Raw genomic sequence first — 17,601 nt, forward strand, 5'->3', positions numbered from 1 at the left:
CAGTTGGGGTTCAATGCCTTGCTCAAGGGCACCTCAGTTGTGGTATTGCCGGCCCGAGATTCAAACCCACAACCCTAGGGTTAGGAGTCAAACTCTCTAACCACTAGACCACGACTTCCCTATCCTATTGGATGCATTTTCTCACTGCATACTAGGATCATATTCAACCAAATTGCTAATTTAGGTTTTAGCCTAATCAAGCAAGTAAGCCTTCATGATGGACAGTTTTTGGCTTAAAGGGGTTTGTTCACCCAACAATCTAAATCTTAGGTATATATGACTCTCTTCTTTTAGACAAATCCAGTCTGATTTATATTAAAAATTTTATTTTATCTTTCAAGCTTTCATGGCACTCAGCGGGTGTTGCATGCATCAGTCCAAAGATTTAAATAAAAAGCATGCATCCAACAAAAACCTCCTCTAGCGAATAGATACGTTTTTGTAAGAAATATATCTATATTCAAAATGTAATAATCACTTTAATGTAGCTTGCGCCAACAGTTGTACATGGGCTGATGACGTATGAGGTCAGCGATGCGCATGCGCCAGTCTCGTGAAAACCAACGTTTGTTAACGGGAGCAAAGGAAGCAAAGTTTCCTTACATTAGCAATGGAAAACAAGTCTCCTCTTGGCTTTCATCCGAATCCTCCAACATTCTTCTTTACAAATCCTTGTTTTCTTCTTCTAATTAGTTGCGTTGTTTTGTTTTAATCTCTCCCCTGAACTTACGTGTTCATCACTTTCGCTATTTTTGCTACAGAAGGCCTTTGTTCACCCCCCAAGCCATGTGAGACATGTATTTTTTATGGATGGGCACTTTTTTATTTAACTTCTTTTGGACTGATGCATGCAACATCTGCTGAGTGCCATGAAACAGCTTGAAAGATCAAAGACAATTTTTTAATGAACTCCAACTGGATTCGTCTGAAAGAAGAAAATCATATACACCTAGGATGACTTTAGGTTGAGTAAATTATCGGCAAATTTTCATTTTTGGGTGAACTAACCCTTTAATGGAGTTATCCATGTAGAAAATGTAGGTTTTTCCAAAATGTGATCAGAACTATGGTCCATCAGCATGCCACAATATAAAGAAATTATAATTACTCTGGTCAAATACTAAGTTCCTACAATTAAAACATCACACAGCCAGCCCAAACCACTCAAGAATCAATCTGCCATAAAAAAATAACATGACAGCTTATATTGGATGCATTCAAATGTTTCAAGAAAACAAGTAATAACATGGATTTGTGTAATATAAATCTCTCACCAGTTTGATTTTGTCATGGTTGCTGGTGCTGTCAGCCCTGTTGAATGAGCCATCAAAGTTTACTCGGCATAGACTGAGAGAGTTCTTCAGCCCCCCTCTATAGCCACAGCCTGTCAGACTACTGGTGTTATTGAAGGAGAAATTGGACTTGAGCTCCCCAGGTTGATGAACCATGGGCTTGACAGTGGCTGTGTTTACCTGCTTCTTTTCTTTACCACTCTCCGCCTCTTTGAAGAACCTACTGTAGCGGTCCAGATATGGAGGCCTCTCAGGCAGGAGGTAGTAGTGTGTGTTGCTGACCTTCTTGCCATCACGTACGATAGGCAGAATGCAGGGCCCTTTTGCTGGCTCCTTTTCTTTGCCCTGTGCCTGGATGACCTTGGGAGCAGCATATTTGGGATCGGGGGCGAAGCTCTGAGTGGTTGGCATTAGTTTAGCAGGTGAGGTGGAGAGGTAGGATGGGCCATAGTTGGAGGAAGCTGAGCAGAGGCTGCTGCGAGTCTGAGGGGAGCCCACATGTGGACTTGGCGTGCGAGACCCCGGCTGAGAAAGGGGATCTCGTGGTGGAATCCGGGGTGGACACTCCTTATGATCCTCATTTCCAGAGACTGGAGACAGCTCACCAGACCAGCGAGCATAATCGCCACCTGCACGTTTGACTGGACGGGGTGGTATGGGGATACGTGGTGGTATCTGGGGTTTGTCCTCAGAAAAAGTTAGGACTATCTGGCGGTGTGGCTCCGGACCAGGGCTGGTAGAGATCACAGGTACATTGAGGTGTCTCATACACTCCTGCTGCAGCTCTTGGAAGATATCAGCAGACTGCGAGAAAGTGCTGGCATTGCTCTGCCTGCAGGGCAAAAATAAATTGTCTTCTACATGAGATTTACATTCTCCGGTAAGAGTGCAGGACGTACGTAGAGAGCATGGTTCATCCGTTCCACATTCTGCACTGTTGATGGAGCTCACTTCAAAGTCATCCTCATCTTGTGCTACATCGTCATAGGCTGGGGGTGGAGGGAGGGGCCGGGCATCCCAGTCCACCACTTTGGTAGGGTGAAGGGGGCAGGGTAGAGAGCGTGAGGGGCTCTGTGGAGGAGTTCGGTCTATAATGTTCTCTGCTTCAAGTGCCAGTTTAGCCAGGGTTGGGATCTGAAGCTCCACCACAGGAGAGGGTGAAGGTGTGGTCGATGGAAACTCTTCTCCAAAGTCTATAAGAGAGACTTCTGTGGGAGTGCTACCCCCTGGAGTCCGCACACTGTATGTGGAACGGTCACCTACTTTGGTAGCACAGACCCAGGCAGCTGGTTTGAGCTTAAGTCCCTTCTTCTTCAAAGAGAGCCGCCGAAGGCCTGATGAAGTTTGGTCCTCGTCCTCAGCAACAGCATCATAGGAGGGTTCTAGTCACATGAAAAAAACAAATGTAATTTAATGACAGGAACAGTAAAACAGAAGAAATATATTTCAGAGTTAAAATATGAGCACACATTAGAACAGTCATGAAGGTAAAGTTTACTTAACAATCCTTCAGAGAAATTTTTGACAACTGACATGTCTCATACTGTGTCTTCAAGATTACTTGGGTGGAAGACAGCCCTAAGCAATTCTACCAAAGGTCTAGGTTATGCAGATTAACATGGTTTTATTAGCCTTGTGAACCAGTGCGAGCCAGTGCTTTAAACGGGGCGTGCAGTGCCAATAGTCTCGGAACTGTAGCACCGAGGCCAAAATCACACTGCATTTCCACTGTCAGGCAGAAACTCCGTTGCACTTTACTAAAACGTGCCCTTTACCTGCCTCTCAGGAACAACGTCACGCAACCCCATCATTTCAACAAAGAGAAGTTATCAGAAAACTAATAAGAAATTAGTCATTGGAACTAGCGTGATCACAAAACGAAAATGATAAAAGCGGCCATTTGTTTGCAAGCTTTGTTAAAGATTTAAATCCAAAAGCATCTATGTTTTACAATAATAAGTGATACATTGATCATAATAAACTAATTTATCAGGATTGAAAATTAGTAACACAGAAATAAAGTGGTATGAACATAGCCTATCAATTCAATCGAGTCTGTTTCTGTTTATTTGTAGTCACAGTATATACATCACATTTAGAAAAAATTATAATTTACATATTTTTATAAAAGTTCCCGAACATATTTTTATGACATATGTGGAGCTAAACTCTTCAGACGAGACTTATGACAGATAAAATATGTTGCTTAAATAAATGTAAAAATAAATGTTTAAAAACATTTAAAAATATATATATATATTTTTTTTATTAGCATATTTTTGTGTTTTGCTTCGGTACTGAAATTGGTACCGAGAACCGTGGATTTTCACTGGTATCGGTACCGAATACTGAAATTTTGGTACCATGACAATCATGTCACAAAATAGTTATGTCTTCATTCAACTTTCAAGTCAGTTTTGCGGGCCAGTTCTTAGAGAGATTTGCAGATCCTTTGCTGACTACAGCTCTATAACCAGCATGATTTAGTGTAAAAATGGGTCCTGTGGGATCGATTGTTTCCAAACATCATACCACAGTAAACACATGAATGATAACTAAAATCTGGAGCGACTGAGAGAGAAATAGAGGGAGTGAAAGAGCAAACACAAATGCATACAATACAGATGTGCTATACCTGTGAGTAGGGGAGCTAGGAGTGAACAGAGGGGGCATGAGCAGTGCTTAAACTGAACTGAGGGTCCACACTTACTCTTAACCAGCAAAGATGGCTGAGGGGGCCGAGGGGGAGGCTCCTCTGCAGAGCAAGCAAGCAAGTTAAAGATAGCATATGCATAAAGCAGGTTGGAAAAGAAAAAACAACAACATAATAAAAAGAACAATAAGTACGTAACAGAGAGAGAAGAAAAAGCACAACGCATAAGGACCTGTTTTAAAGAAGCAGTGAACTGAAAATGGCAAAATTATTTTTGTTTTTAATTTGAGAGGTTGGAGTTATTTTTTGGAGTCAATAGTTTAAAGCGGGGTTTTGGATTACAGGGTTCCCACAATTTTTGACCAATAAACTGCTTTTCAGTCATTTATTAATTCTTGAGAAGCATTTAAACTACTTCAAACTGATTTGCCAATAAAAAATTCAGAACACTCTCAGATCCGTAGTTTATATTCTATGTTTCGTGCCTAAAAGCTTTTCATCAGATGTCATCACAATGTCAATTCATCTTTTCTGTTCTAGGTTTTAGCAGCATTTACAAATTTGAGTGAGAAGAAAAATTCTTATCAGTAAAACAGTTCTGTTGAAACCATGATAAATTTTCTTTTTTACATTACATGATTTCTTCAGGCCTGAAAACACAATTTTAAAGTGCCTTGAAACTTCTAGTTTCTCTATGACCATGGAATGAGCCTGTTTGTTAATGTTTGAACTTTACTAATTGAAGGTCATTTGCTCACTCTTAGTGCGTCCAGGGAGTTGAGTTGGTCTGGCAGAGTTCAGCTCCAGCCCCAGCACATCTGGAGGATCCATGGGATTCCCAAGATATAGACTGCAAAAGAAACAGAATGACAAAAGCATTTAGCAGTCCATCAGTGTATCTAAGAGACCATTTCTTAGACTGAAGTTAAACAGACTCTGAAACTCTGCCAAACAAAGATTTAATGACACAGTATAACCACAGTAGTAAAGAACATTTCAGATTTGAACAGCAGCCCTAATATTTCTCTGGATGTTTTATGGAGGTATTTACAGCTGTGATACCAGTTGATGCGCAAAGATTATATCAAAAACAGAGTCTACTGTGTTCTACTGCCATCTTGTGCTGATAGTGCTTAAATGCTGTCCTCGTGCATGGGCCGTGGCTCCATGATAATTAAAGGGGGGGTGAAATGCTCGTTTTCACTCAATATCCTGTTAATCTTGAGTACCTATAGAGTAGTACTGCATCCTTCATAACTCCAAAAAGTCTTTAGTTTTATTATATTCATAAGAGAAAGATAGTCTTTACCGATTTTTCCTGGAAAAACACGAGCGCCTGGAGGCGTGACGTGTGGGCGGAGCTAACATGCAACATCACGAGTGCCAGTAGGCTTTTGCGTTGAGGGCGTTTGGAAGCTGTGACAGCTGTGAAGGCTGAAACTGAACGAGAGCAGCAGCAGCAACGTCTCGCTCCGAGCGGGGCTCGAACCCGGGTCTCCGGCATGGGAGGCGGACGCACTAACAAGGAGGCAGAGATATTTGAAGCAGTTTTACTCACCGCCTGTGGTTCCAACACACAATCGTGACGCTTTTTCGTTGGGATTGCATCATCCTTAAGAAATAAACGATACGCAAATCCGTCGTCAAACTGGGCTTTGTTTGTAAAACAAGCATTTTAGAAATGCAGGGAACAAACACAAACACTTGCACAACTCCGTTGATGCTCTGTAAAAATAAACTCCATCCACTGGTCCCTTAATGCTGTTTTTTCTTTGGTAATCAGTGCAGGGTTGTCTTGCCCTGGCAACCAAAAACACACTTCTTTTGTGACATTTCGCGACGCTCTCGCTCTGATCAGTGAAGTCTGTTGTGCTCTCAGTGCTCTGCTATACTGGAGCGCGCGCTCTTCCGGCAGACGTGCCCTTAGCACCCATATAAGGAAATTCCGCTCCATCTAACGTCACACAGAGCCATACTCGAAACAAACTTTCCGAAACTTGTGACAAACCGGAAGGAGTATTTTTGGAACAGAAATACTCCTTCAAACGTACAACTTAATTTTTGAAACTTTGTCCATGTTTAGCATGGGAATCCAACTCTTTAACAATGTAAAAAACTCAGTATGCATGAAATAGCATTTCACCCCCCCTTTAAAGTGGCACTCTACTTATTGGCCATGACAGAATTATCGCTCCATTCAGTGTATGACCTGCAAGGTTTCATCTTACTCAATGAAGACATTATACAACTGCTGCTGCAGGCCCTGTAGTCTACAGAGTTACACTTTGCATGTTAGTGCTCATTACAAATGAACAAGTTAGGGATTATTTTCCTCTTTCATCTCAGCGAGCCCTAGTCTGATCTATATTAATGTGGCAATTATTCAAACGTGCTGTAGTTCTTTGCGAGGTTAGCAGAACATGAACATGTTTTTGAAAACAATGGTTACATATCACACAAAGCCAATCATGTCACTGTGATACAGACATACAGTGCCCTCCATTAGTATCAGAAAAGTAAAGACAAAAATGTCTTCTTTGCTGTGGTTTCAAGAGATTTCCAAAGATGATTAAAAGATGAATATGAGACAAAACTACAGAATGTCACATTTTATTACTAGGTCTTTGAACACATACATGTTTTACCAAATAAAACGTTACAGCACTTTTAGAGTTCATCCCACTATTTGATGTGAGCATAAGTATTTGAACAGTTGAATTTAAGGCAGATGTAAAAGATTAAAAGCGAATGTTTAGTTGCAGATCCCTTGCATAAAATCAGAGCAGTGAGTCTGCATCCCATAGATATCACCAGACTCTTGGTCTTATGCTTTGAAATGCGGATTTAAATCTGGAGATTGATTTAGGCAAAGACTTTACATTTCTTTGCCCTGATAAACTCCTTGACTGAACTGGCAGGGAGTTTTGGGTCATTGTCCTGATCCAATATGAAGTGCTTTCTAATGAGTTTGGTGGTATTTTCTTGAATATTGGTAGCCAAGATGATTTTGTACCCTTATCAAAGTGTATCAAAGTCTCCTTCAGACTGTAGATTGACAGAGCATCACCCCAGATTTCTGGAGGTTGTTGGTGATTTTACAGACATGTATTCTAGGGTTCATTTTCACAGCTTTTATGATTTGTCTGTCATCAACTACTGTTGTTTTTCTCAGCCGATCAGGTCATAGTTGGCTGCTAATGTCGCCGGTAGTTTCCACACTCTTGATTTCTCCATGCCCTTTGTTTTTCCTCTAGTTCTAATTGACTTCCTCTTTTCTTTTAGCATCCAAATTGTTTGCTTTTCTTTCAGAGTCGGCTTCCTCGTCTTCATCTTGGTTTGTGTGTGTAATCATTGAATGCAAGACTTATAATCCAGAAGCAATGGATATAACTGATAAGACACATTCATTGTTTTTTCTTATCTGAAAAAATTACGATTAAGAGACTCACTTATCGATCCTGTCAGGAAAGCCCCAGCAGCGGTGGGGGTTAGTGTCTCCATGGCCCGTGTGAATGAAACTGTTCTTCAGTGGACGGCTTATGTCATGGGCAGAAAGACCTGCCACTGACGTGACCGTGTTCCTGGGAAACTGACCAACCATTAGGGTACGCTTGTTCTGACCTCTCCACCAGTAGTTCTCTGCCCTGCAGGACACACAAAGACCGTTTGAAGACAAAAACTCCTGAACGAGTGAATTATATGAGCAGATCCTTGTTAGTGAATCAATAACACTTTATCAGTCCAAGAAATTATTGAGCCAGATTAATTACAATTCCCATCTCGACCAGACTTCTAAGGGGGCCTCAAGATGATTTCATTTAATTCTATTTTTGTCTTATTTTACATTTAAATAAAACATTTAAAAACAAGATATTTCTTATTTTAATTCACCCCCTCAACAACTGTTTCCTTTAAAGAACCAGGATTCTCACAATCTTGGAACACCTGATTACATGAGAACATTTTAGAAGTGTTATTTCTAGACCTGGAAAAGGCATGCAAATGAATCACATTTTTAAATGGATAGTTCACTCAAAAACGAATTCTGTCATTATTTACTTACCCTCATGTTGTTACCCTCAATTCTGTTAAGCACAAAATAATATATTTTAAAGAAAAATGTTGGTAAACAAACAGTTGATGGTAGCCACTAAGTTAAAATGTTTTTTTTTTTTTTTTTTTTTTTTTTTTTTTATATCAGTGGCTACCGTGAACTTTTTGGAAAGGAACTCATACAGGTTTGGATACTTGAGGGTGAGTAAATGACAGATTTTTTGGGGTGGGGTGGGGTGTACCTTAATTTCCATAGGCATTTTTATAATGAACATACATTTTCTAGTTATACAAAACGAAAAAAAATAATAATAATTTGGATAATAATTGTTTGATTTATAATAATTCATTGATGTTTGCCTACAAAACTACCACTGGCTCTGCACCCATTTACCTAAATTTGTTACTTCTGACTTATGTGCCCTCTAGAAGCTTGCGTTCTGCAAGTGAACGTCGCTTGATTGTGCCATCCCAAAGAAGCACAAAGTCACTTTTACGGACTTTTAAATTAAATGTTCCCTCCTGGTGGAATGACCTGCCCAACTCAATCCGAGCAGCTGAGTCCTTAGCCATCTCCAAGAATCGGCTTAAAACACATCTCTTCCATCTTTATTTGACCCTCTAACTTTAACACTCAATTTTCTAATTCTATTCTTTAAAAAATCTAACTACCTTTCTAATCTTTTTGTATTCTATATTCTTTTCATTTATTATGTAATTGTATATGTATGTGTGTGTGTATGTGTGAAGACCTCTAACTAGCTTGCTCCATTCTTTTATTTTTTATTCTATCTGTTTTCTTTTTATTTATTATATTAGTTAAAATCCCATGCTACGTGTGCTGTGTTAACCTAACTGAGACTTGTTATATCACTTTTATATCATTGCTCTTTTTGTTGTTTTTGATTGCTTCCACTGTCTTCATCTGTAAGTCGCTTTGGATAAAAGCGTCTGCTAAATGAATAAATGTAAATGTAATGTAATTGTGAAAATTAAAAAAATATTATTCCTTATTATTATCATCTACTAATTCATGAATGTCCGGAAAAATCATGTAAACACCAGGAACCATTGGGGTAGACTTGTTTTCATATTTTTCTGTCCTAAAATGATTCAATATAATATGAAAGTGTCAAATCAATAATAATCCCATAAGCCCCATTACATTCTATGGTATAAGAGCTCACCTGCCCTCTATGATGGTAATGACATCATTCATCTGGATTTGAAGCTTGTCAGGCTCATTAAAGTCTTGCAGGGCCCTCATGTCTGTAGGCATGGTCTCCACTAGAAATTCCCTTAGAGCCACAAAGGTGGGCCGGTCATCTGGTTTCTGAGCCCAGCACTGCATCATGACATTATAGATGTCCTGAGGACAGTCCTCAGGCTTAGGCAGTCTTTCACCCTCCTTATCTATTTTGTGGAGGATCTGTCACAAACACATATTTTATTTTTTCTCTTACCCAGTAAATAAATGCAATAATGAACACTATTGAGAAGCAAATCCAATATTAGGCTCTAAATATCAGATTTTTGGGATTACTGTCAAATATCAAAGCTGTTTTTTTTTATTAGGCAGATGTTTATGACTAATTGGACGTTAAGAGTGTTTGAGGAGGGGTACCTGACTACCATTTAGACCCAGCCACGGTTCCTGACCATAGGTAAACATTTCCCAAAGTGTCACACCAAACATCCATGTGTCAGTTGCGTGAGAAAACGTGCGTGTCTTCAGGCTTTCTGGAGCACACCTATGTAAGAAAAAAAAAAAGTTAAAGTGACGTGACATTCAGCCAAGTATGGTGACCCATACTCAGAATTTGTGCATTGCATTTAACCCATCAAAAGTGCACACACACAGAGCAGTGAACACACACACACACACACAATATGATCACACACCCGGAGCAGTGGGCAGCCATTTATGCTGCGGCGCCCGGGGAGCAGTTTGGGGTTCGGTGCCTTGCTCAAGGGCACCTCAGTCGTGTTATTGCCGGCCCGAGATTCGAACCTACAACCCCTAGGGTTAGGAGTCAAACTCTCTAACCACGACTTCCCACAAAAACACCACAAAGAAGTTAGGTCAGTAGAATACAATGCCTGTAAATAAACAACCCAACAATAGGGAAAATGACATGAGGATCATGCACAGTTCATTTAATCAAATCAAGAGCCACGAACAATGACCCAATTCAAATTCAATCTGAATCCTGAGCTCTGGCCGGTCAGTGCATACAAACAAAATCACTGAATTGTTTGAAAAAAACTTTGTATTCCTTCTCGAAAGATTCAAACCACATGCAAACAAACACTTAAATTGTACATTTAAATATACATTCTTTCCAACCCTCTCCCTTACCAGGCAAATGGGACTTTGCGATGCTCTTGCATGACGTAATGGTCATCATTCTTCGGGAGTGCCCTCATCAGTCCGAAGTCACCGATTTTAACCTGCTCACTGGAAGCCAAGAGGATGTTTCTGGCGGCCAGGTCTCGGTGGATGAAGCGTTTGGACTCTAGGTAGGCCATGCCATTGGATATCTGGATGGTGTAGTGACACAAAGTGGAAATGAGGAAATGGCCCAGGGTCTTTCGCAAGCGATCCAGCATGGAGCCGAAAGGCGCGAGTTCAGTCACCTTAGAGAAAGTAGGGTAATAAAGAGGGTCATTCAGGGAAGAGAAGCAGGGAGAAGGGAGAAACGGGAAGAAGGTTACAATATTAAATTTCATTTCACAACAACTGAAAAAGTGATCTGACAAGAAGCATTTTTCCATTGAAGACAACGAACACTGCCAATCAGGACAACACCAGAAGTCAGTTTCAGCAAATATTGAGTTTAAAAGAGCATGCACATGTAAAGCCTTATTTTAGCTCACCCCTCCCTTCTCAAGACCTCGATACTTTAGCACCCTGTCTTTGCCACCAATTTGATTTAGCTGTGAACACGCACACTTACTCACCATCTTCATGGGGTGTGTGAGGACGACTCCGTAGAGACGGATGAGGTTCTGGTGGTCAAGAGAGTGCATGGCATTGACCTCACAGATGAAGTCGTCCAGAGCATCTGGTTGATTGAGCACGTCTGTCTTCAGACACTTCACTGCCACACTGAGCTGAGGAGGACATGAGAACAACTCACAACACAGATCAACACGAATTCAACAAGTCCCTGCGTGTGACTTTGAGGGTTAACACATATGCCTTTGCTGGGGAGAGCAAAAAGGCTATAATAATTAAGTTGGATGAGGGTTTCTGAATGTTACATGTATGAAAAAGTTGACAAATCTCAGCTCGGTCCTGACATTTTTCTGTATAGCGCAATAAAACAGTGTTTGATCTGCACAGATGGCCTCAGGAAAGATATTCCCACTCAAGTCCCATGTGGAAAGAACCCTTTTGTGTGCAACACACACTATCACTACAGCCTCCGGCTCAGTTCACACGACATCTGACCCCTCATCAGGTCATTAGAGGTCCGTCTCTCCCACAAACCTCCTCTGGAGAACACAGCTGCTACAATGACACATAGAGATCAGCCCTGAAACAGGAAGTTCACATGAAGCCCTGGAACACTTTAGGGGAAAGGTGGGACCACAGATACAGTGACTGAAAGCCATTGTTTTGTTGATCTGAGTTTCCAAATGCGACAAACAACTTTCCTGTCAAACAAAGTGCAATAGTCATACATTTCTGATGGTGTTACTTGATAGATGTCAAGTGATTGAGATTCAATCAACGTACTGTAAACTTAGCACACTTGAAACAACGATAGGTACATGGGAACAAAATCAAACAAACAGTAGAATCAAAAATAAGTAATGAACCCACACACTATCAATACTTGCTAATTCTTAAAATGTATTAAATGCAACATATCGGTCCACAGACCTTCGCCACTTTTTTCTGATGAAGGTCAGTTGACTGAAACGTTGCACTTATTAAAGTTTAAGAATTAGCAAGTAGTGTGCAGGTTTGTTACTTATAAGTGATGGATAAAAAAAAAACAGATAAACATATTAATTAAATATAAATAGTACATCTTGAGTATATTGCAGTGAATGACTGAAATGGTGGCTGAATCTACAAAGCTGATGTTTTTAACAAAGTATTCATTTTACTCTGTATTTCCAAACACTTTTATCCTTTATCCTCTCCCCCATATCACTGCTAGAACTCTAAATGACTGTGAATAAATTGAGAATATTTTTCCCCCCCAAAATTCTCAAGAAAAAAAAAAACATTAGACGGCTAAATATCATGGAATTTATTAAAGGTTCTGACAAAATGTTCATTGCTTGAGTCTATTTAAAAAATACATTAATTTGAATAAAAAAAATGTATAATAAAAATAACCGAATGAAGCAGCCTGTCTCATTTATAAAGAGCTGTTATTTATGGGGTGAAGCAACATTTGTAAATTAATCTCTTGAAAGAATGATTCCATGACAAATACTTTTTTTAGTCAAGTTGTCTCAATCCCCAGGCCTAACGAGATAAGTGATACAACACATACAAGTTTAAAAATCCTTATACAAGATTATTCACTCTTATTTTGATCACTACTATGGATATCAGTGTTTACACCCAAACTAAAACTTCTTTCCCAGTACTTGTTATTCTGTAACTGAAATTGTTTGTGTAATGTTTTTAACAAATAATGTGTAGTTGAAAATACTGTTTGTGAAGCTGTTACATACTGTAAATATATTGTACATATCAGCTCAGTGGCAGCACGAATGCAGATCTGATTGTTTCACAGTGCAAACACCAGTGTAGCCTGAGCAGCGCGTTCTGTCGCTGCCCATATTAACGAATGATGTGTGTGTGCTTTTTTTTTTCTTTCCAATGCGAGTAGACATTGCTGAACCATTGTAAATTAAGAATAAGTTCGTGTGGGTGTTTAAATCGAGATTGTAATCTTTTAACAATTAATCTTGCAGCTCTACTCACCACTTTTCCATTTGGTGTGAACCACTCTCCACGCTTGACCACACCGAAGGAGCCATCGCCCAGTTTCTCAAAGAGGGCCAGGTCTTTCTCACTTATGAGACAGGTGAGGGCCTGCTGCTGGCTGTCCACTGGAGGAGGTGTGGCAGTGAGTTTTTGGAACGTACTTCCCGGCTGTGGATTGAAGTCTCCTTCTGGTCTCTTGCCACTAAACACCTGAGGGATAAACAACAACAAAGTCAGCATCTAGAGGTGATAAATAAAAGCCTTTAGAAACCTATGTGCGCAAACCATGCTTTAATTGTGTGCTGCCAGAACTGCATTAAATGTGTACCAGAAACTTGAGAGCTCCCTGGCCAGTCTCTATCCCATTGCTGTAATGATTTGTGCTAACAGGGAACATTCCAGAACCAAAAAAGAAGGACAGCAGCAGAAATCACGATAAAAGAAGGAGAGAAAGAGAGATTCCACGAAAGACTGCCCTTTCTAACTGCGTATCGGCTCTTGAGGCACTTTGTATGAGGAGCCTGTGGGTTGGACAAGGAGAGCTGAGCTATCAAAATCAAAGTGTGGGCTGAGGGAAGCCAGGGGCTACAAACTCAAGGGACATGAAGGATGGACAGGAACGGAAGGTGGAGGAGTGAGAGGTGATCCTGACTTTAACCTATGAGGGGCTGTACAAGCCGTAAATTCATTCTGGCACTCTCACACACTTACATTCTCCATTCACATACATATATTCTTGCTTTCACAGACATACATTCTCCATTCACATACATACATTTCTACTCTCACACACATTCATTCTCCTTTCACATACATATATTTCTACCGTTTCTGGTATCCATTACTTCCTGTTTAAGCAGGAAGTCACTCTCAGACCAGGAAATTCATGTGCAAGACTTGCTCAGCTCTTCCTCAAAATTTTACAGTTATGCTATTCAAAGTCATCCTGTTTTCTTTTCAAGTACACATTTTAAGATTTTAACTTTAACATATAATTATGTAACCTATGTGTTCTACAGATCTGTGTAAAAGTGTTAAGACACTGATTTTGATCGTATTAACAGGGCTTAACACTGAGGAAATGTTCTACTGATCCGGTTACTTACCCTGGCAAAATTTTCACAGGACTTGCCACAATCAATCAATCAATAAATAAATAAGACTTATTGTTTTCATTGTTGACTGTAATATTGTATTGTAATAAATAATAATCATTTTGCACAAATAGGTACAATAGTTCAAAGATAAAACTGAAATGAACAATGTTTTTTCAGGTCTTTCAGGTAGGTCTAACTATTCCAGTTAAGGATGAACTGATCAGGATTTTATTTATTTTACAATCAAATGAGCCGATTCGCATCCTTGTTGCAATTTAGTTCTTATTCTTTTTTTTCTTTTCTTTTTTTTTTACATTTATTAAATGTTTATTTTGCTCTGTTACTGGCCAAACTAACCTTGAACAAACAAACAATCAAACAAGCAAAAAATATATGCAACATGAAGCGAGTGCACAAAACAAAAACATCATATGGGCTTAATGAATATTTTATCATTACTAGCTTTATTTCCTTAATTATATGTGTGTCTGCACTATGTTTGTACTTCCTATACTGGAAGCTCCTGACGAAATTTCTTCTGTATGTAAACACTTGGCAATAAAGCTCTTTCTGATTCTGATGAAAATGATAATTCAATCTCTGACAGCAGGTGGCGCTCATAGTCTAGTTTATAGTTACACTAGTCTAGCACTGAGTTACTGCTGCAGGCGAGCTGCAATTTAAATAAGTAAATAAAAATCTTCAAATAAATAAACAGCAATTAGTCTTGAGTTATTTAAATAACATAGATATCGCTGTCCATACCTTGCAACCTCCCAGTTAATTCACTTCCTTAATTAAGTGAAAAAGAAAAACCTTGGACACTTATAATATATCTATCTGCCAACACGACTGAGGCTGAGTGTCCTCAAATCACAACTCACTCAAAGGACGAGGCGGCTGCCTCATCTGCCTCAGCCATGCTGATCAAGACCTGTCCAGGTGAGCCTGATCGCGCCTAACCTGCCTTCCGTTATAAAAATAAACCTTCCTTCCTTCCAAGCCTTCCTTTTCCACTATACTCTCTCTCTAACATATATACATTCTTCTCTTACATACATACATTCTATATATGTAATTGTGTATATGTATGTGAAAGGAGAATGTTATGTGTGTGTAAGCAAAAATATATGTATTTGTAAGGAGAATATATGTGTCTGTGAAAGCAAAAATATATGCATATGAAAGGAGAATGTATGTGTGTGTAAGAGTAGAAATGTATGCATGTGTAAGAAGAATGTAAGTGTGTGAAAGAAAGAATATATGTATGTGAAAGGAGAATGTAAGTGTGTGAAAGCAAGAATATACTGTATGTATGTGAATGGAGAATGTATGTGTGTGTGTGAGTGCCAGAATGAATCAAGTCTTGTACGGCCCCTCATATTAACCCATTAAAAACAGACAGAACGATAAGATTAGAGAGAGAGGTGACGCTGCAAAAAAAAAAAAAAAAAAAAAAAAAAACACGAAATAGAGAGGGTCAGAACGCAATGTCTGTAGCCTTGAGAGAGAGAGAGCCTGGATTTGACAGACAGGCTGAAAATAGAAGAACTGAACTGGGAGCAGAGTTAATATAGAGGATCTAGACAGAGCCTTGAACACCAGACTACTGTCTGATAACCACACACATAGCAAACATATATTACACACTAACAAATGCCTCAATGAATAGCAAATCCAAATGCATCTTTCCATCCCAGTTCATCACTTTCCATTCACTTTTCTATACTGAGCCAATGATATTTTCATGTCCTGAACCTTTCTAAGTCTTTACATCTTTATTAAGATATTATTATATTTATTAAGAACCCCAACGTTGGAATTGTGGGTTGCGCTCCACAAAACACATAGAAAAAATAAATACTGTATATATGCATTCACACATATTTGTATGAGAGCAACATTTGTAACAGGAGAACACTTACTAAAGGTAAGTGTCAACTAAAGCATGCCCCCACACACACTAACAGTGGAGTGAGGAGGCAGATTACTCAGTCTGTTCTTGGTGCCAGGAACGGAAACAAACCGGTGTAATTTTAGAAAGCTCTCACCCTCTCAGGCCACTTCCAGTATACCAGGCCAATGTTGCAACTAAAGCCTTCACACAAGGGAGGAAATGTTTGTTTCATTATTATGAAAGAGCTGAGTGGAGGCTAAGTCTATATGTTATCTACACCTAAAAGGATCAGAGTATTACCCTAAAATATTATTACTACCAACATGTGCCTTTTAGGGTTAAATAAGGTACATAGTTGTCCCCTTTAAGGGTACTGCACCAATGGCAAGCTGCTGTACCCAAAAAGGTCAAATTTGTGCACATTTTTCCTGACAGTGTATGGGAGTAGAGGATACTGTTTCTGTGTGTGAAGTGTGTTGCATTTAACAAAAGTGTGCCGTTTCTGGTATCAAAGGTCAAGATGTCCTCTCATCCCACAGACAGAAGAATTTGGCCTACAAGCTGACGGTTTAGAAAAGAGCAATCATTCGTCAATCCTGTGTGCATATCACTCCCACATACACACTTCCTCTCAACTCGCGCTGTAAATGAGCAAACACGGTCTATAACGTAAATGTATGTGAGAGTAGGAGATTAATGACATGGCAAATCAGATGGAGCTGGAAGAGGCAGAATCATTTTGTGGCCTCTCTTATTCTAGCCTTGGCTCTATGTGCACTGTTAGAAAATGAGATACCAGAGAGGCACAAACACACAATTAAGGGCGTGTTCAAACTTGGCATCTTTTTTGACAAGGAAAAGTTGTCAAGAGTGTTTTTAGTAAAATAAAAAGCTGGCAGCGTTTTGGTTACAAATAGAAGCCAAGGGGGTCTTTTGTTGCTATAAGAACAGTTGCAATGGAAGCCTAACATTGTGTGCTGCAGAAGTTAACAGAGAGGGTAATGTCAGTTCACAACGATGTTTGTTGGAGCGCGACATACTGTATGGTGCTTCCAACAATTTAGTCCTGGAGATCTGAGTTTTGTACTCATATCAACTCCAAACTATTACAATACCGGCTATCTTCTCCTATTTTTCTCTTGTTATTTTTGTTGTTAAACGACTTGCCACTCGCTTGTCATTGGTCAGCTGTCAAAAGGGCGCTTGACGTAGGGTGTTTTTTTCTTCAGAAAAGTTAAACTTTTTTCAACTTGAAAAAAACACTCGAGTCGCAGAAAAAGACGCTGGCGGTGGCGTTTTAAAAAGCACTCAGGACATTTTTTAAAACACTGTTTATTCCAAAGGATTATAATGTAAAACAGATGCTGGCAGCTTCAAAAAGACACCAAGTGTGAACATAGCCGAACACAAAAGACTGACACAAAACACTGCAGTGGTATTTTAAATATTAAAGTGGTCATATAATGCGATTAAAATTTGTCCTTTCTCTTTGGAGTGTTATAAGCTCTTGGTGCATGAAGATCTGTATAGTTGCAAAGAATAAAATCTCAACTCCAAAGAGATATTCTTTATAAAAGTTATAAAACGGCTCATTATAACATTATAACTCTAGCCTGCCGTGTGTGAAAGTCAAGCTACTTTGTTTCGCCTTCAAA

At 39.5% G+C, this 17,601-nt stretch overlaps 1 protein-coding gene across 4 annotated transcripts in view; it reads right to left on the reverse strand.

The window, feature by feature from the left end:
- LOC128022457 (activated CDC42 kinase 1) overlaps positions 1–17,601 on the reverse strand; it is a 46,246-nt gene that overhangs the window by 2,771 nt on the left and 25,874 nt on the right. For 2 of the 4 annotated variants that reach the window (XM_052610074.1, XM_052610082.1), the window contains exons 4-12: positions 12,950–13,162; positions 10,960–11,112; positions 10,358–10,635; positions 9,623–9,749; positions 9,186–9,427; positions 7,395–7,589; positions 4,704–4,795; positions 4,003–4,047; positions 1,275–2,674 (exon numbers count right to left, since the gene is read on the reverse strand). In XM_052610074.1, coding sequence (XP_052466034.1) covers positions 1,275–2,674; positions 4,003–4,047; positions 4,704–4,795; positions 7,395–7,589; positions 9,186–9,427; positions 9,623–9,749; positions 10,358–10,635; positions 10,960–11,112; positions 12,950–13,162 — 2,745 coding nt within the window. The remainder of the gene's footprint in view (positions 1–1,274; positions 2,675–4,002; positions 4,048–4,703; positions 4,796–7,394; positions 7,590–9,185; positions 9,428–9,622; positions 9,750–10,357; positions 10,636–10,959; positions 11,113–12,949; positions 13,163–17,601) is intronic. The other 2 variants (XM_052610100.1, XM_052610091.1) reach the window with 1 other exon arrangement.

The sequence above is a fragment of the Carassius gibelio genome, chromosome A2, assembly GCF_023724105.1.
Source record: "Carassius gibelio isolate Cgi1373 ecotype wild population from Czech Republic chromosome A2, carGib1.2-hapl.c, whole genome shotgun sequence".
NCBI lineage: Eukaryota > Metazoa > Chordata > Actinopteri > Cypriniformes > Cyprinidae > Carassius > Carassius gibelio.